General features: G+C 47.3%; 1 protein-coding gene across 1 annotated transcript in view; it reads right to left on the bottom strand.

Moving 5' to 3' along the window:
- The window catches only part of nxn (nucleoredoxin), a 169,972-nt gene that overhangs the window by 45,106 nt on the left and 103,670 nt on the right, over positions 1 to 21,196 (bottom strand). Inside the window, exon 5 of the mRNA XM_063031226.1 lies at positions 7,462 to 7,568. Coding sequence (XP_062887296.1) covers positions 7,462 to 7,568 — 107 coding nt within the window. The remainder of the gene's footprint in view (positions 1 to 7,461; positions 7,569 to 21,196) is intronic.

Raw genomic sequence — 21,196 nt, 5'->3', positions numbered from 1 at the left:
AACACCCAATCCAGAATAGCTGATCCTCGAGTGGGCTCAGCCGTGAGCTGCTCTAAAAAGCCATCTTGTAGGCACTCTAGAAATCCCCCCCCCCCACCCCCGGGATCAAGTCAAGTCAAGTCACTTTTCTCACCCTGTCTCTTGCAAAAATGTCATCCCCTTCTCGCAATTCCTCCGTCTCCACCGCATCTGCTCTCAGGATGAGGCTTTTCATTCCAGGACAAGGAAGGTGTCCTTTTTTAAAGAAAGGGACTTCCCTTCCTCCACCATCAACTCTGCTCTCAAACGCATCTCCCCCATTTCACGCACATCTGCTCTCACTCCATCCTTCCGCCACCCCACTAAGAATAGGGTTCCCCTGGTCCTCACCTACCACCCTACCAGCCTCCGGGTCCAGCATATTATTCTCCGTAACTTCCGCCACCTCCAACAGGATCCCACCACTAAGCACATCTTTCCCTCCCCCTCTCTCTGCTTTCTGCAGGGATCGCTCCCTACGCGACTCCCTTGTCCATTCGCCCCCCCCCCCATCCCTCCCCACTGATCTCCCTCCTGGCACTTATCCTTGTAAGCGGAACAAGTACTACACATGCCCTTACACTTCCTCCCTTACCACCAGTCAGGGCCCCAAACAGTCCTTCCAGGTGAGGCAACACTTCACCTGTCTGTCGGCTAGGGTGATATACTGCGTCCAGTGCTCCCAATGTGGCCTTCTATATATTGGCGAGACCTGATGCAGACTGGGAGATCGTTTTGCTGAACACATACGCTCTGTCCGCCAGAGAAAGCAGGATCTCCCAGTGGCCACACATTTCAATTCCACATCCCGTTCCCATTGTGACATGTCTATCCACGGCCTCCTCTACTGTAAAGATGAAGCCACACTCAGGTTGGAGGAACAACATCTTATATTCCGTCTGGGTAGCCTCCAACCTGATGGCAGGAACACTGACTTCTCTAACTTCCGCTAATGCCCCACCTCCCCCTCGTACCCCATCCGTTATTTATATACACACATTCTTTCTCTCACTCTCCTTTTTCTCCCTCTGTCCCTCTGACTATACCCCTTGCCCATCCTCTGGGCTTTCCCCCCTCCCCCTTTTCCTTCTCCCTAGGCCGCCTGTCCCATGATCCTCTCGTATCCCTTTTGCCTATCACCTGTCCAGCTCTTGGCTCCATCCCTCCCCCTCCTGTCTTCTCCTATCATTTTGGATCTCCCCCTCCCCCTCCCACTTTCAAATCTCTTACTAGCTCTTCCTTCAGTTAGTCCTGACGAAGGGTCTCGGTCTGAAACGTCGACTGTACCTCTTCCTAGAGATGCTGCCTGGCCTGCTGCGTTCACCAGCAACTTTGATGTGTGTTGCAAGTCACTTTTTATTGTCATTTCGACCATAACTGCTGGTACAGTACACAGTAAAAACGAGACGACGTTTTTCAGGACCATGGTGCTACATGAATCCAGCACCAACCTGATTTTCCCAATCTACCTGCATATTGAGGTCCCCATGACTATTGTAACATTGCCCTTTTGGCATGCATTTTCTATCTTCTGTTGTAATTTGTAGACCGCATCTTTACAACTATTTAGGGGTTTGTGTACAACTCCATTCAGGATGTTTTTACCCTTGCAGTTCCTTAGCTCTACCAACAACACCTTCTGACCCTATGTCATCTACTTCTAATGACTTGACTTCATTTTTATACCAACAGAGCTATGCCACCACCTCTGGCTTCCTGCCTATCCTTTCAATTCGGTGTGTACCCTTGGACATTAACCTCCCAGTTATCATCTTCTTTCACCCCTGATTCAGTGATGCCTACAACATCATATCTGCCAATTTGCAACTGTGTTACAAGTTCATCTATCCTTTCCCATATACTGTGTGCATTCAAATATACAGTAACATCTTCAGTCCTGTGTCCACCCTTTTCGATTCTGTCCACATTTTACGTTGCAACTCATTGTGTTGACTGCAACTTTGCTGTATCAGCGGCCCCAACAACCTCTCCTCACTACACGTTGCCTCTGTTTGTAAACCAGCTCCATCATCTTCCACACTATCAATACCGAGGTACGGTTACCCTATTGAGTGATTTTTGTATATTTTCCAACGAATGGACAAAACTGATGTCGGTAAAAACGGAAACTCGCTCATGACTTGGGGTTGTCCTGTTCTATCTGCTCACTTGACGTAATCCAACCATCCAATGGAAAGTGGACCTGCCTGAAACGTCGACTGTGTACTCTTTTCCATAGATGCTGCCTGGCCTGCTGAGTTCCTCCAGTGTTTTGTGGGCATTACTTTGGTTTCCAGCATCGGCAGATTTTCTCTTGTCAGTGATCCAATGCAAAGGGTCAGTTTAAGCCCTGTCTTTGTCAGTGGAGCCTCTGATTTCACTGGGTCCTCACAGAAAGCAGACTTAGCAATTTTTGTTAACAAATTCAAAACCCTTGATTTTAGACATGAGGGAATAATTTTAAGGTAACTGGAGGAAAGTACAGGGGTGATATCAAAAGTATGTTTTTTCCTTTCATTGGTTGGTAAGCGCATGGAACTGGGGGTGGGGGCAGAGGGAGATAGATTAGGAAAATGTCAGAAATTCTCAGATGGATGGCAGAAAAATGGAGGGCATTGTAGGAAGGAAGGGTTAAATTGATCTCAGAGGAGGTTAAAAGCTAGGCAGAACATTGTGGGCCAAAGGGCTCATACTGTTCTATGTTCTGCAATGATGTTTTACAACTCTTACTGACTTTTTTCACCACTTATTCCTTTGTAGGACTTGAACGCCATTTCTTGCCCGTCCCATCCACAACCCTTCGCCTCCCTGAACTGAAAAGCTTCAATAGAGGGTAAAGAGCTGATCGCTTTGGAGTTGCAGATGGGCGGACCAGTTGGCGGGGGGGGGGTGGTGGGAGGGTGGCATGTAAAACAGCATGAGCTTTTCCACTGATGGGCACCCGGTAATTTCATGGTCTCCATCGCTGAGGCTCACTTCTGATTTCCACAATCATTAATTGTGCTGTCATGGCAGAATTTGAGCTCATCCCTCGGTACTCGGTCAGTAATTGAACCACAATTCCAGATACACAACCACTATATAACCAGGGTGGGCTTTCTGTCTTCCTTGGGTCATAATTATCTTATTAAAAATTCTAACCACCGAAGTTAATAACATATCATTCAAGAACCCAAGGGAGCAGCTTGTTTGAGCAAATCATTCCATCCCAGAGACGGCTGGCATCAACTCCATCCCACATTCAAAGGTCTCCGCAGCTTCATTGCCGCTTTGAATCCACTGATCCTTCTGCTCCACTTCCACTTGTCCCAGGGCAGTAGGGTAGTGTGGCAGTTGTCATAACCATTGCGGTTCAGTTCCCACTGTCTGGAAGGAATCTGCACATTAGGTACACAAAACCATGAGGTGCGGTGATCGTCCAATGGAGACAGGAAGCCTGTGTGGGAGGAGTTTCCAAACTGGAAAGAGCCATTGCCCTGGGGCGGTTCCGCTCTCCCGACCGCGGAAGCCCGGGTCCAGAGATACGAACAAGCCTCACAAACCGGGGCCTTCCTTGATTGCAGTGGAGGACCGTGACATTTTCTGAGCCTTGTCACGCCCTGCGTTGCAGTACCACCTTCCTCGCCGTTGGATCCCCCTGCAGATTGCATCCGCCAGAGCTGACTTCACACGCTGGGACAGGCAACCACCAAGTGTATCGACGGGATCAGGGTACACAAAATTGTAAGGAGTAATTTCAAGCAGGCTTTTCCCACTGAGACTGGGAGAGCCTTGAACTGGAGGTCGCAGGTTAAGGGTGAAAGGCGAAATTTTTAAGGGCAACTCTTCACTCAGAAGGTGGTGCAAGTGCGGAACAAGCTGCCAGTGGAAGTGGCGGATGTGGGTTCATTTGCAGCACTAAGAGAAGTTTGGATCGGTACATGGACGGGAGAGGTGTGGAGAGCCATGGACCTAGGCAGAGTAACGGGTCGGCATGAATTGGATGGGCTGAAGGGCCTGTTTCCGTGCTCCATGACTCTATGGCTTTCTGTGACTGTGTGGGTTTCCTTTGGGAACTCCAGTTCCCTCCCACGTTCTAAAGTGTAATGGGTCAGGGTTAGTAAGTTGTGGGCATGTTACATTGGCACCAGAAGCGTGGCGACACTCACAGGCTGCCCAGAGCAGATCCTTGTTGGTCGCTGACGCAAAATATGATACATTTCACAGTATGTTTCAATGTACTTGTTAAATAAAGTTAATAAAGCTGATATTAAATTTCAGCTCCCCGGGAGAAATGCACACCGACAGCAATCCCTACTCTACTCAGATCAGTTGGGATAATAAGACCATAAGGCACAGGAACAGAATTAGGCCACTCAGCCCATCGAGTCTGCTCCACCATTCCAACATGGCTGTTTATTTTCCCCCTAACCCCATTCCATAGTACGATGAGCAATACAATAGGAAAGCAGGCCCTTCTGCTCATCGTTTGCGCCGACTATCGGGTAGTTACTGTCATCATTGTCCTTTTGCGCTGTGTCATATGACATGGGCGATCATGGTCTTTCCATGACCATGATTGTCCTTGGCAAATTTTGCTACAGAAGCGGTTTGCTATTGCCTTCTTCTGAGCAGTGTCTTTACAAGATGGGTGACCCCAGCCATCATCAACACTCTTCAGAGAGCATCTGCCTGGTGTCAGTGGTCGCATAACCAGGACTTGTGATGTGCACCGGCTGCTCGTACGACCATCCGCCACCTGCTCCCCTGGCCTCACGTGATCATGACCAGTGGGGAGGAGGGGGCCTAAGCAAATGCTACACCCCTTGCCCAAGGGTGACCTGCAGGCTAGCGGAGGGAAGGAGTGCCTTACACCTCCTTTGGTAAGAGACGCTATCTCCACCCCGCCACCCTAGCAGTTACAGTACACCTGTTAAAAATAATCTACTAATGCTTCTTATCCTCTCCCCTCCACACCACCCTGCACTGCTCGGAGGGCAGCCCTTCAGCGGTGCGGTTGGAGACGTCAGAAAGCAGGCTCACTGACCACTGCCCTCCCACCTCACTACAGTCCTGTTGTACCGTAGGAAGGCTCTGACCTTTGCTGCATTCAGAGGACGTGGATTTACAAAACAATGATGGGCATACACAGGGCATACAATGCAACTTCTTCACCCAGAGGGTGGTCAGTATATGAAACAAGCTGTCGGAATTAGTGGCTGAGGCAGTTCCATTAACAATACGGTGGTGTAGCGGTCAGTGTAATGCTTTACAGCGCCAACAACCCGCATTCAATTCCTGCCGCTGTCCATAAGAAGTTTGTACTGTTCTCTCCGTGACTGCGTGATCTCCAGCTCCTCAGAGAACAAGCAACCGTGATCTCAAACATTTTATCTGGCCTACTAGATCCCCGGATCCCACAGGCCCATGGAGGGGGACAGGGAAAACGGGGCCATGTCCAATCCCACCCCCCGGGGCAGCCTGAAGCCGAGATACCAGGCTGGGATCCCAGTGAGGGGCCTGTGGCAGTGCCAGGAGATCAACCTCCCTGGCACCCCAAGTGTGGGCAGAGTGTGAAAAGAGGACAAACGTCAGCACACTCACACAGGCACACCTGGGCTGTTACTTTACACCAAAACAACATGTCTGAGACAGAGCCTTCTGGGCAGGAGCTGACAAGCTTTGTCTGCTCTTTTGCTCCCGCAGTGGCTTCCTCAGTCGCTCCGCGAACGTGGCTGCTATTACATTACAACAGGGCACGCATTCAATTCGCCTGTGTACAAACCCTCCAAAGCACCGCCTCTTCCAGTAATCCCCGCTCCCCATCCCACAACCATCAGGCTCCTGAACCAGCAGAGATAACTTTACTCACCTCAACACTGAACTGACTCCACAACCTACAGATTCAATATCAAGGCCTCTACAACTCGTGTTCTCAGTATTATTCATTTACATTTTTTAATTATCTGCACAATTTGTCTGCTTTTGCACATCAGTCATTTGTCTGTCTTTGCTATTTATAGATTTTCATAAAATTTATTACATGTATTTTATTGTGAATACCTGCAAGAAAATGAACATCAAGGTAGTATAGGGTGACACATAAATGCTTTGATAAGGAAGTTACTTTGAACCTCTCTACTTTACTTCCATCTCACATCCAAGATACTTGCGGTTGAGTACTTGGAATTTCATCCGGATTGGAAAGGAAAAGGGCAGAAGCCAGAACAAGGTGGTCTCACCCATCAGCTGCCACCTTACAGTTCTCTCCCTCTCCCCACCTTCTTTATCTGGCTTCTGCCCGCTTCCTTTCCAGTCCTGGTGAAAGCTCTTGGCCTGAAACGTCAACTGTTATTCCTCTCTATAGATGCTCCTTGACTTACTGAGATCCTCCAGCAATTTGGATGTGTTGCTCTGTACTTTTAAGAGAACAATCGTTGGGTGTTCCCGAAGCTGCCTCCTCTACAATGGTGAGACCCACTGTAATTTAGGGGACTGCTCTAGCCTCGCACCTCCACACCATCCGCCACTTCTTGTTGGCCAAACATTCCAATTCCCGTTCCCACGTGTCGATCCATGGCCTCCTCTTGTGCCAAGATGACACCACCTCAGGATGGAGGAGCAAGCAACGCCTTATATTACATCTGGGTGCCCTCCAACTTGATGGTATGAATATTGATTTCTCCTTCCGGTGAACATATTCCCCGCCCCCATCCTCTATTCCCCACTCTGACCTTTTACCTCACCTATTACTTCCCCCTGGGCCTCTTCCTCCTAGTGTCCACTCTCCTCTCCTATTAGATTCTTTCTTCTCTAGCCCTTGACATTTCCCACTCACTTGGCTTCACCTATCACCCTCCAGCTAGCCTCTTTCCCTTCCCCTCGCCCCCAACTTTTCCATTCAGGCATCTTCCCCATTCCTTTCCAGTCCTGAAGAAGTGTCTCGGCCTGAAACCTCGATTGTTTGTTCCTTTCTGTAGATGTTGCCTGACCTGTTGAGTTCCTCCAGCATTTTGTGAGTGTAACTCGACATGAAGAAAGTTATCCGTTCCCAGACAGCTGCAATGTTGAAGAAACTCTTGTGCTCTTGAAAGTGTGCCAGTGGGATATAGCACAATAGAGATGATGCTGTTTGCTTTTTGGAGTTGATGACTTCACCCCAGTGACATTCAGAACATTGGCATTTTATACAACAGAGAACAGCAGAACACTGAATCAGGCTCTACAATGAACAATGCCTGTTCTGAGTATGATCTGCATGGTCTACATTTGTCCACTCTCTATGTAAAAGCCTCACAAGCAACACATACTGAACGACACTCTTGAGGTACCGAGCGCAGTCCACCACGCTGGTGCTTCGAGTTTTCAGGGAGAATGGGAACATCAGGCTGGAAACAGAGCACACAAGCCTCTTGAAGCTGACATGCACAGAGGGAGCAGTGCATTACTGGTCCCAACTCGTACCTTGTATGCCATAGTGTCGGTTGAGCCGAGACCTTCTGGTTTCATCAGTGTACGGGACAGCTGTCCAAGGCATCTCACTGAAATACTGTTTGTAGGAATCTTCTGACCTGTGGAGGGAGAGAGTAAACAGTCAAAGTTCAAGCCCTGAGGTATGGGAAGGGGTTCAGCAGGTTGGGGACTTTTTTTTTACATTGCAGTGTAGGACAATGAAAGGTATCCGGTTGGCCAGGACCCAGTGGAGACTAGCGGCCTGCACGACAGCCAATCAGAACAATGCATCGGTCCAATATGAACGTGAGTACTCGACAGAAACAACGCTCAACTGCGTGCTGATGATGTCACCTTGACTGGTGACGAAACATTTGTGGCCTAATCTCCAGGCTTGACGATCGACCCTACAGACAAGCACTCAACCTCAGCTACCAATCTTCTTTTTCATTTCAATGAAGGGTGACCCTATTAAAAATCATGAGGGGCATGGATAGGGTGAACGTACCCAGTCTTTGCCCCAGGGTTGGGGAATCAAGAATTAGAGGTTTAAAATGAAAGGAGATAGATTTACCAATTTACTGGAAATTGGTTTATTAGTGTCACATTTATTTATTTATTGATATACAGTGTGGAATAGACCCCTCCGGCCTTTCAAGCCGTGCTGCCCAGCAATCCTCCCAATTTTAATCCTAACCTAATCACAGAGCAATTTCCAGTGAAAAATTAACCTCTTTGGACTGTGGGAGGAAACTGGAGCACCTGGAGGAAACCTATGAGGTCACGTGTTTGTTCTCATGTGGTAACAAACCCATTACAGACAGCAGTGGGAATCAAACCCGGGTCCGTGCCACCCTCAAGGTACAGTGGATAACTTTGACCTGCCTGGCACCCGTACACATCATTTCACCGCATCAGTAGAGTTATAGAGCATGAAAACAGGCCTTTCCGCCCAACTGGGCCCATGGTGACCACCAAGATATCCCAATCAAGTTTATCCCATTTGCCAGAACTTGGCCCATGACCTTCTAAACTAGGGATTCCCAACCTGGGGTGCATGGAACCCTTGCTCAATGGCATTGGGCCATGGCGTACACAAGGTCAGAGTCTGAACTTTCTCCTATGTACCTGTCCAAGGTACACGGCACGTTATATCAAGGTAATCCATAATGCAGAATGTTGTGTTACAGTTAGAGAAAACGTGCAGTAAAGGCAGACGATAGGGTGAAAGGTCATGATGGGGGTCAAGTGTGAGGTCAAGAGTTCATCTCGTAAAAGGTGTATGAAATCATGAGGGGCACAGAGAGCGTTGATGTGCGCACCCCGCCCCGAGGCCGGAGAATCAAGAACTAGAGGGCGAGGGCTTAAGGGGAGAGTTAGAGACTGCCTGTTACACTGCTGGTGTTTAGGGCAGCAATGAAGGTCCCTCATCTCGGTCTCTCCCACACAGACAGAGGATTCTTCATTGCTGCTTCCCTAATCACTTCATTGTCCAGTCAGGGTTGCTAGGCCTGAGCTGAAAGATGAGAGAGGAAAGAATGATTTTATTTTTGTCGTATTTAGAGATACAGTGAGGAACAGGCACTTCTGGCCCAATGAGCCACAGATTTGACCCTGGCCCAATCACTGGGCAGTTAACAATGACCAATTAACCCACTGACCGGCAGAGCTGCGGCAGCACCCTGGCACTCACTTCAATAGGATGGTCAGTAAATGGAATGAGCAGGCCTGAGGAAGTCGTTGAGGCACGTACTCAAACGACATTTAAAAGGTATTTGGACAAGCAGATGAAGAGGGGAGGTTTAGAGGGCTATGGGCCAAAGGCAGGCAAATGAGACAGGTTTAGATGGGAACCTGTGTCATCATGGACCAGTTGGGCCTATTGGCTGTCTGACTCTTTGACACTGACTTGATTTGGAGGAGGTGGCATTGCTGAGGCTAAAGAGGACACAAATGCTGGGACCAGGACCAGAGCCAGAACCTGTCAGTGAAGGACTCAGGGAGAGATTTGCAAGGTCGATGGTGAGATGTTTGTTTCTACAGCTGGGCAGGTGCAGAGCTAGGAGGCAAACCCATGAGGCTCATGTTGAAACTTGTGAATTCTCTGCTCCGGTGGTCTGTGGACACTTGTTCACCGAGTACACTGCAGCCTGTCTGTCAATGCCTGGACACCAGCCTGGAGGGGAAAAGGATTTGAGGATGTGGACCAGCTGCAGCTCGTTGAATGGAGGAGGATTTTGGGCAGATTTGCCAACCTGTCTCGAAAATCTGGTCTGACTGGCGTGGAGGTCTTGCAAGAGGAAACCACACTCCCAAAACTTCTGGTGATTTACGCAAGGAGTATTGTCAAAAACGGCAAGCTGTGGCCTGACTTGTAACAAGTTTGTCTTTGGTGATCCAGTTGCCAAGCCATCTTAATTCAACCCCAGGACAGGAAAAATCTGACGTTTATAACTACAATCAGTGGTTATAAATACAGGCACCAGACTTGGAGCAATGCCAGAGATAACTGTGCACAAGTCTCAGTCAGTCACCCAGGTCATGCTGCCATCAGGCAGGATGTACAGAAGCCTCAGGTCCCACACTACCAGGTTCAGGGCATTATTACCCTGCACCCATCAGGCTCCTGAACCAGTGTGGATAACTTCACTCACAACTCTGGACTGATTCCACAACCTACAGACTCACTCTCAGGGACTCTTTACAACTTGTTCTCAGTGTGATTTTGATTTGCACAGTTTATCTTCTCTTGCATGTTGGTCATATTATTTATGTATAGTTTTTTTGTAAATTCTGTTTTATTTCTTTTTCCTCCCATAAATGTCTGCAAGAAAATGAATCTCAGGGAAGTATATGCCAGCATATATGTACTTTGATAATAAATTGACTTTGGACTTTTGATTAGAGAGCTTGTCACATAGACACACACTGTGTTGTATCACTCACTGGCTGTACACTAGCTAACATGCCTGATGACAAAGACAATGAATGCAAACACCACCCTGACTTGCCATTTGTTATGATGGAGAAAGGGGCCATTCAGCCCATGAAGTCTATACTGACCCTACAGAACAATCCCACCGGTCACATTCCCCACATAACCTATTCTCTTTCACATGCCAAAGAAATCCCCTGGACTCTGCCACTCACTTACACACTGGGAACAACGTACAGCGTACAATCAAACCGCCAACCCACATATCCTCACTATCTGCTACACCACTGACTAGCAACTTGTAGACCCAAGAAATATGGCAGAGAGAGATAGATAGATAGGGAGATAAGGAGATAGAGATAGGTAGAGTGATTGGGAGGTAAAGACAGAGAGTGATTGGGAGGTAAAGACAGAGATAGATAGGGAGATAGAATAGAGATAGATAGGAAGATAAGAGATCGATAGGGTGATAGAGATAGACAGGGAGATAGTTAGAGATGGAGAGAGATTAGAGGGAGATAGGGAGAGAGAGAGAGATATTATTTCCCTCCATAGCTGCTGCCTGACCTGCTGAGTTCCTCCAGCACTCTGTGTATTGTTCAAGATTTCCAGCAACTGCAGAATCACTTGTGTCTCCAAGAAGAAAAATGGGTTGAGTACAGGGTTAGTGCAAAGCTGGTGATCTTCACCTTGGAGTCAGTGGACCAACGGGCCTGTTTCTGTGTTATACCACTATGTCTGCAATCTTTGCCTGGTAAATCCAGTTTCTGAAAACACTCCAGCATCGAGCTTCAGAAGGTCTCACTCTACTAAGTACAAAGTTGTGGTTACAGAGGGAGCTTGGAACCGAGCTATGTTCCTACAGCCTTTTCTATGTCACCTGTATTTTCATCAAATGTAATGCACATTTAATGTCGCTTGTCCAGCTGATCCTTTGATACAGAAGACTTCATTGAGTAACTGATTGAGGAAGGGGGTGCTCCAAGGCCATTCAACACCAACAGCTCAGTTCCACTACAGACTGCTCTTCTCTTTTTTGCTGGCCTAGTGTGAAAGGCTTTGGTTAGTCTCACTCCAGTTTAATGTGTGTGGGCACTCGTGAGTCTCACACTGAAGGACCAGAGCAAGAGGGTGTCGAGGAAGAAGTAAGGGCCTGTGTCATAGTTCAACCTGACCAGGCCCCGCAACAGATGATTAGTAAGATAATTAATGATTGACACAGCTCTTACACACTTTTCCAGCTGTCTGAATACATTCCTCAATTTAGCAAATCATCCAGCAACCCCTCACAATGTGGGGTGGCATGGTAGCGTAGTGGTTAGTCCGACGCTATTACAGCGCCATCAACCCAGGTTCAATTCCCGTTGCTGTCTTTAAGGAGTTTGTATGTTCTCCCCGTGGCAGTGTGGGTTTCCTCTGGCATCCCAGAGACGCACGGGTGTTACGAGGAAGCAGATTCACGGGTTTGGCGAGTGAGACACAAGACACTGATTACCAATGAGCACATTAACCATTCACTTACAGACAAACAGTAAAATATTCAACCTAACATCTAAGCCACCCTAAGTTACACAAGCTATGATACTAAACATTCAGTAACAGGTACTTTGTTAAGTCTCCCCAAGTTACACAACTACAAAACCAAACATTCAACACCCAGATACTTAGCTAAGAGCGCATGTGGGCCCTTCTGTATCTGCAGCACATTTTCCCAATGGTTCTTCAGCACTATCACGACCTCAGTGCGAAGATGAGTGCTCAGAGACAAAGGAAAGCTCCTTAGGAGCCTGAGTCCGGACATCGTTGCCGTGGCACACAAGGCAACCAATGGGGAAAGAGGTGCTGCATCCTGCAAATGGGCCAATCGATGACTGGCACAGTAGAAGTGGCTTTTGACCAACAAGTAAGCTAACCCTTCACAGTAAACAGGTTAGTAGGTCAATTGGTCACAAGGGTGTAATTGGTCGATGTGGGGTCGTTGGGCCAGAAGGGCCTGTTACCGTATCTCTAAATCAAATAAAGAAATAAATGTTTGACCTTTGATCACCACACACATCCAATCTCATCATGCTGTTTAATCTTCTCAGGCCAGTCAGTACTGGGTCAGTGCTCCATTTTTGACTCAGTCACCTCTTTGCCAACTATGGGTTTGCGAAGGGGGTGTGGAGAAAGATGCAAAGGGGGCCCGTGCCACAATTCATCCTGAGCAGCTGCCTGACAGAGGAGACGGACGTCAAGTACTGCTGGCAGATCAGCCAGCTCAGTGAAAGACGCCCTTCGGGCTGCCCGAAATCTGTTGGTCGGCCAGCACATTGAGACGTCCGTGGAGGAACGCTGGCAGCTGGCACGTTCCAGGCTGCAGGAGTATGTGCTGAGGGACTCACTGAAGCTTGGTGCAGTCACCGTGAGGACTCGATGGGGAACGAACACAGTGCAGGGTTCTTCTGCTACTGGACAGGGAGAGGCCGGGTTAGGAGAGAGGGTTCCTCAATCATTGTAGTGGTATACAACCACAGGGGGCCAGGTGAATGGCAACAGTCTTAATGGTTTTAAGGAACATAATAAAACACCACTTAAAAACATTGTCTATGACTGTGAGAATGAAAGGTATTGCAGAGTTTATTTTTTGTGAATTTTTGAAAGTTTTGAATAAATTTTAGTTTGATTAAAAAAAAGGAATTTGCAAATTGGGAAGTCACACAGCTGCTGTGTTGGAGGCAGTGGGCTTTCTCAGAATGGGACAGGGGAATAATGTTGAGTGAATACTATCCCTTCCCTTACCCAGAGGAATGGGGCTCACAAAGGAATCATGAAAATCATCAGGAACCCCCACATCCAGGTGATACTCTCTTCTCACTGCTGCTGTCAGGAAGGAGGTACAGGAGCCTCAGGACTCATCACCAGGTTCAGGAACAGTTATTACCCCTCAACCACTGGGCTCACTCAACTTCACTTGCCCATCACTGAAAAGTTCCCACAACCTACAGGCTCACTTTCAAGGACTCTTCACCTCATGTTCTTGGTCTTTATTGCTTATTTATTTATTACTTTTTTCTTTGTATTTGCACAACTAGTTGTCTTTTGCACAATGGTTGAACGCCCAAGTCGGTGCGGTCTTTCATTGATTCTATTACGATTATTATTCTATTATGGATTTATTGAGCATGCCCGCAAGAAATTGAATTTCAGAGTTGTACATGGTGACGTGTGTACTTTGATAATAAATTTGGATTAGATAATCTAATTTACTTTGAACTTTGAAAATCTTCATAAATCTAGTCTGCATCCTCTGCAGTGCAATTACATCAACGTGGTAACCAGAACAGCACAAAATTCTCAACCTCTAGTCTGACTAGGAACTCAGAGGTTCGAGCAATATCTATGCAGGGAAAGGAATTATCAACATTTTCGGGTCTAAACACTGCATCAGGATTTCAATCCGTAATGTGGTTAATTCCGCCCCCCCCCCGCCGTACTTCGTGTATTGCTCCAGATTATGGTAAATGATTACCGCAAACAAATGAAGAGGTGTGCGAAGGCGAGGCCAAGTCCAGGATCGAAGCACGCGGATGCGATAGAGAGTCGGAAGGAGGTTGAGGCATTTTTGAGGAGGAATTGGAGCAAGGTAGAGGCATGTTCAATATGGAGTCGGGACTTGTGAACTGGAGAAACATCAGAGCGGAGGAGGGGCAATTCAGGGCCCATTCACGTTGACTGGGAGCGAGGTTTGATCCATCGAGCACTGAGCCGATTTAGAATGGTCGGGCACGGGGCCAGAATGTGGCGACAGGGTCCAGGTCCAGTGCATGTCGAGGTGATAAGGCCTGGGTCCTAAAGGGAGGAATAACCTGATGTTTGGGCCATTTAAACACTAGGCCAGACTAGGTGCTTGGACTAGAGGTGAGGGTCGGACCAGTTCTGCTAGCTGATCTGCAATGTTCACTCCACTCTCTGCACTGAGGTTGAGGCTGTGGGCCTGCTCAGACTGCTCTGGGCTCAGAAACATTTACGCTGCTATGTGCTGAACTGAGGCTCAGGCTGTGGGCCTACTCCAGGCTTCATGTCTGAGGACTCACTTTCATTCTAAATGCTATTTGCTTACTTTTGTTTGCACGATTTCTGTTTTTGTTTCTCTCTCTCTCTCTTTGCACATTGAGTGTCTGTCAGTAAACTTTTGGGTTCCTTGTTTCGTGGCTGCCTGCACGGAGACAAACCTCCAGGTTGTATAATACATACATACTTTTATAATAAATATACTTTGTACTTTGAACAGACTTCAGCATCTGCAGTCTTTTTTGCCTCTAGTGTTATTTACAGTTCTAAGTCCCTATTCTTATATTCTATCTGTTCCAGTTCCTATACAAGTCCCTGTTCTTATATTTTATATATAAAACATCTGATAACATGCACTTCAAACTTTACCATAGAGACAATAAAATGCATTTTAACTATCTGGGAATACAGACACATAATTCATTGAAAGTGGTGTCAGAGGTAGATAGGGTTGTAAAGAAAGCTTTTGGCACAAGGGCCTTCATAAATCAATGTATTAAGTGCAGCAGATGGGATGTTATGTTGAAGTTGTACAAGACGTTGGTGAAGCCTGGCTTGGAGTATTGTATGTAGTTTTGGTCACCTTCCCGAACAAGATTGCTGGGTCCGGAAGGCCTAAATTATAAGGAAAGATTGAATAGGTTAGGACTGTATTCTTTAGAATGTAGAAGATTGAGGGGTTATTTGATAGGGGTACACAAGATTATGAGGGGTATAGATAGGGTAAATGCAAGCAGGCTTTTCCTACTGAGATTGGGTGGCACTACAACCAGAGGTCATGGGTTAATGGTGAAAGGTGAGAAGTTTAATAGAAGATAGAACAGTACAGCACATTACAGGCCCTTCGGCCCACAAAGTTGTGCCGACCCTCAAACCCTGCCTCCCATATAACCCCCCACCTTAAATTCCTCCATATACCTGTCTAGTAGTCTCTTAAACTTCACGAGTGTATTTGCCTCCACCACTGACTCAGGCAGTGCATTCCACGCACCAACCACTCTCTGAGTAAAAAATCTCCCTCTAATATCCCCCTTGAACTTCCCATCCCTTACCTTAAAACCATGTCCTCTTGTATTGAGCAGTGGTGCCCTGGGGAAGAGGCGCTGGCTATCCACTCTATATATTCCTCTTAATATCTTGTACACCTCTATCATGTCTCCTCTCATCCTCCTTCTCTCCAAAGAGTAAAGCCCTAGCTTACTCCTAAGGGGAACATGTGAGGAAACCTCTTCACTCAGACGGCCGTGAGAGCACGGAACGAGCTGCCAGCACAAGTGGTCCATGCAAGATCAATTTCAACATTTAAGAGAATCTTGGATAGGTGCACGGACAGCAGGGATATGGGGGGCTATGGTCCTGTTGCAGGTCATCAGGAGCAGGCAGTTTAAATGGTTTCAGCATGGACTAGATGGGCCAAAGAGCCTGTTTCTGTGCTGTCCTTCTCTATGACTCTACTCAATTCGATTGCTTACGTAATCCTCACACAGAAGCCACAATAGTGAGACCAGAGGTATACTGGGACAGATCTTCCGCTGCCCCAAGAATGCTGGTTGTCCACACTGGAGTGAGAGTGTCAATGATCTTTAGAACCATGGAATGTTAGAGCTCTAACATGTCCTCAATGTAACAATTGTGGGCGATAGGAAGGATGAAGAGAATGCCTTTGTAGGGTTGAGACCAAGAGAAACTGACATCTGCTGATGTTAGTGGCTGAGACTGTGTGGGGAAGGCTGATCTGTGAAAGAGATGTAACTGGAAAAAAGAAATGAACCCAAGGACATACATGTACTTTGAAAATAAATTTACTTTACTTAGATCAATACTCTTCCCTGGTGCTGACAGAAAATTGGACAACTACACTCAATCTGACAGTCCCTGGCCGACCATATGCCATAATCTACAGTCAACTTCAGCCTTCTGCAGGGAAAGCCACTCCCTATGGATCACCTTCCAGAGCTTTGCTTGCATCTGGAACTTGTCTCTGTATACTGGACTGGTCAAAGAACACTGAGGCTGTCTACAAGAAGGGTCAGAGCCGTCTCTATTTCCTGAGGAGACTGAGGTCCTGACGATGCTGAGGATGTTCCACGCGTCTATGGTGGCCAGTGCTGTTATGTTTGCTGTTGTGTGCTGGGGCAGCAGGCTGAGGGTAGCAGACACCAACAGAATCAACAAACTCATTCATAAGGCCAGTGATGTTGTGGGGATGGAACTGGACTCTCTGACGGTAGTGTCTGAAAAGAGGATGCTGTCCAAGTTACATGTCATCTTGGACAATGTCTCCCATCCACTACATAATGTACTGGTTGGGCACAGGAGTACGTTCAGCCAGAGACTCATTCCACCGAGATGCAACACAGAGTGTCATAGGAAGTCATTCCCGCCCGTGGCCATCAAACTTTACAACTCCTCCCTTGGAGGGTCAGACACCCTGAGCCAATAGGCTGGTCCTGGACTTATTTCCATCTGGCATAATTTACATATTATTATTTAATTATTTATGGTTTTCTATTGCTATATTTATACTCTATTCTTGGTTGGTGCAACTGTAACGAAACCCAGTTTCCCTCGGGATCAATAAAGTATGTCTATCTATCTATCTATCTATCTATAACAGCTTCGAAGGAAGGAAGGAAGTTGACCAAACTTCAAAGCCCCACTGCTGTCCAGTTCGAAGTATGACATTACAGACATGATTTACTCAGATTTTTCCAAGGAACTGGTTGGCACGGTGGTGCACTGCTAGAGCTGTTGCCTCTCAGTGCCAGGGACCTGGGTGCTGTTTGTGTGGAGTTTGAATGCTCTCCTTATGGTCATGTGAGTTTCCTCCCACATCTCAAAGATGAATGTGAGGACTGGCTCGTGGACCTCTGCTTTCCTCCTCCTGAAGTCAATAATCAGGTCCTTGGTCTTGCTGACATTGAGTGAGAGGTTGTTGTTAAGGCAGGTTTTCAATTTGCCTTGTGCATGCTGATTCAACACCACCTTTGATTCAGCCTACAACAGTGGTGTTGTCTGCAAACTTGAATATGGCATTGGAGCCGTGCATGGCCACTCAGTCATAAGTAACAGGCGAGTAGAGCAGGGGGCTTAGCACATAAACCTGTGCTGCACCTCTGCTGATGGAGATCACAGAGGAGATGCTGTTGCCAATCTGAACCGACTGGGGTCTGCAAGTGAGGAAATTGAGGATCCAATCGCACAAGGAAGTATTGAGGCCAATGTTTTGAAGCTTATTGATTAGTTTTGTCTGTCCGTTGCAAAAGGCAGGATCTCCCATTGATCATCCATCTGAATTCTACTTCTCATTCCCATTCCGACATGTCTGTCCACGGGCTCCTCTAATACCACGATGAGGCCAATCTCATGCAGGAGGAGCAAAACCTCATATTCCACCGGGGTATTCTCAGTTCAGACAGCATGAACAATGATTTCTCTAACTTCTGGATATTTCTCCCCCCTCTCCTTCTCTCTTTTTCCGTTCCCATCCTGGTTACCTTCTCACTCCTTCTCTTCTCCTCACCTGGCCATCACTTCCTTCTGGTTTCCCTTCTCCTTCCCTTTCCTCCAAAGTGTACTGTCCTCTTCCAGTGGATTTCTTCTTTTTATTCTTTTTTATTTCTCCTTTTCATTCTGGCTTCTGCCCCCTTACTTTTCGGACTTGATGAAGGGCCTCGGCTTAAAATGTCAACTGTTTCTTCCTCTCCATAGACGCTGCCTGACCTGCTGAGTTCCTCCAGCATTTTGTGTGTGTTGCTCTGGATTTGCAGCATCTGCAGAGTCTCTTGTCTTTGTGAGTCAGTAGGTTAACTGACGCTGGGAATTGCCCCCAGTGTCTGGGTCAGTGGCAGAACTGGGGAGAGGTTGATGGGAACAAGAGAGAAATAAAAAGTTTAAGGACTAATGAACATAAGGGGGCTCTTGATCAGCAGGGACCTGACAGGACCAAGGGCCCGTTTACATTCTGTATGATTCCATAATTAGTTACGTGGATTTACGAGAGAATCCAGGGTTGTGCTACAAAAGGATTTGATAGAGTGTCAAAATAACAACAGATTATAACAATAGGTTATAACCGATACCTGTACCCGGCTGGAAGTCCGAGAAGAGTTTATTCATCATATAGGCCAGGAAAGCACTAGGTCCCTTTTCACAAAAGATTAAGGTTAAATAAATAAAGAGAATCTGTTCCAAAGGCCAAAGGAACAGGGGAACACAGACAATGTGGTTGACAATGATCATCACCGTCATTATGCGCTGCGTCGTACGACCATGATAGTTCTTGGCTAATTTTTTTCTACAGAAATGGTTCGCCGTTGCCTTCCATCTGGGCAGTGTCTTTACAAGACGGGCGACTCCAGCCATTATCAATACTCTTCAGAGATTGTCTGCCTGGTGTCAGTGGTCACATAACCAGGACTTGTGATATGCACCAGATGCTCCCATGACTCTGATCGGGGGGCTAGGCAGGTGCTACACTTTGCCCAAGGGTGACCTGCAGACTGGCAGAGGGAAGAGCACCTTACATCGCCTTTGTTAGAGGCATTATCTCCATGCCACCAACCCAACAATAGGCATAACAATACTGGATCACTGTCCCTGCCTTGTCCTTCCCCTTCATTGTATTTTGCCTAATGCCTACATCCCGCTGTCTCTCTGTCCTTCCGTATCTCCATACTCAGCCCAATCTTAACCAGTACTAATTCCCACTCACACATCAGATAAAGAGATAAAGATCATGGGTAGCTTTATTTGCCTCATGTACAGTAAAGCATGCAGTAATATACATTGTTTTGCGTCAACAACCGACACAGTCCAAGGATTGTGCCAGGGCAGCCCACATTTCCAGTGCCAACACAGTATGCCCAGAACCCAAACCCTGTCCCTACATAGATCAGTCTGCCCAGAACCCAAACTCTGTCCCTACATAGATCGGTCTGCCCAGAACCCAAACTCTGTCCATACATAGATCAGTCTGCCCACAACCCAAACCCTGTCCATACATAATTCAGTCTGCCCAGAACCCAAACTCTGTCCATACATAGCTCAGTCTGCCCAGAACCCAAACTCTGTCCATACATAGCTCAGTCTGCCCAGAACCCAAACTCTGTCCATACATAGCTCAGTCTGCCCAGAACCCAAACTCTGTCCATACATAGCTCAGTCTGCCCAGAACCCAAACTCTGTCCATACATAGCTCAGTCTGCCCAGAACCCAAACTCTGTCCATACATAGCTCAGTCTGCCCAGAACCCAAACTCTATCCATACATAGATCCGTCTGCCCAGAACCCAAACTCTGTCCATACATAGCTCAGTCTGCCCAGAACCCAAACCCTGTCCCTACATAGATCAGTCTGCCCAGAACCCAAACTCTGTCCATACATAGCTCAGTCTGCCCAGAACCCAAACCCTAACCATACATAGATCAGTCTGCCCAGAACCCAAACTCTGTCCATACATAGCTCAGTCTGCCCAGAACCCAAACTCTGTCCATACATAGCTCAGTCTGCCCAGAACCCAAACTCTGTCCATACATAGCTCAGTCTGCCCAGAACCCAAACTCTGTCCATACATAGCTCAGTCTGCCCAGAACCCAAACTCTGTCCATACATAGCTCAGTCTGCCCAGAACCCAAACTCTGTCCATACATAGCTCAGTCTGCCCAGAACCCAAACTCTGTCCATACATAGCTCAGTCTGCCCAGAACCCAAACTCTATCCATACATAGATCAATCTGCCCAGAACCCAAACTCTATCCATACATAGATCAATCTGCCCAGAACCCAAACTCTGTCCATACATAGATCAGTCTGCCCAGAACCCAAACTCTGTCCATACATAGATCAGTTTGCCCAGAACCCAAACCGTAACCATAAATAGATCATAAGACATAGGAACAGAATTAGGCCAGTCGGGCCACTCATCTTTGGAATATGGGAGAAAACCCAGAGGCAACCCGCGTCATGGGGAGAATGTACAAATTTGCGGCGGGAATCGAACCCTGATCTGAGACCCCTGGTGCTGTAAAGTGATTGTGGCAACCGCTAGGCCGCCATGCCACTCTCCTTATCGACCATTCCACAAACAAAAATTTGAAATGGGTCGAAGGGCCGATTTCCATGTTGTATCATCTATGAGACTTCATCCCTCTGACCTACACTGTGCCTCTCTACCCCTGACCCGTTCTTCATCACCTGCTTCCTCAGTCTGTGCCCACTGCTGACGGTACCAAGCTGTGCGATTCTCTGTTACCTATCCCGTACTTACTCCCTCCCATTCACTTTGCTCTCCTGTTGGCCATCACCAGCTTCATAGTGGTTTGGTCGAGTGAACACAGAACACTGCAGGCTCTTCAGCCCATAATTTTGTGCCAACCCTTCTCACAGGTCAATCTAACCCTTCCCTCAGCGTCTATCATTATCCCTGGCCGTGCATTCCATGCACCTACCACTCTCTGTGTTAAAAAAAAACCCACTTCTGCCACCACTCCCCCAGACTATCCTCCAATCACCTTAAAATTATCTCGTATTAGCCATTTCCTCCCTGGGGAAAAGTCTCTGGCTGTCCACTAAATCTTTGCCTCTCAACATGGTGACAGAATTGATGGCTTTGTGGCCAAGTCTGCAGACAATATGAAGGTAGGTGGAGGGGAAGGTAGTGTTGAGGAAGTAGAGAAGCTGCAGAAGGACTTAGGGGAATGGGTAAAGAAAAGGCAAACAACAGGAATTCTGCAGATGCTGGAAATTCAAGCAACACAC

The sequence above is a fragment of the Mobula hypostoma genome, chromosome 23 (assembly GCF_963921235.1).
Source record: "Mobula hypostoma chromosome 23, sMobHyp1.1, whole genome shotgun sequence".
Taxonomy (NCBI): domain Eukaryota; kingdom Metazoa; phylum Chordata; class Chondrichthyes; order Myliobatiformes; family Myliobatidae; genus Mobula; species Mobula hypostoma.
Note: the sequence above shows the minus strand (reverse complement) of the source record. Positions and strands in the feature narration are given on the sequence as shown.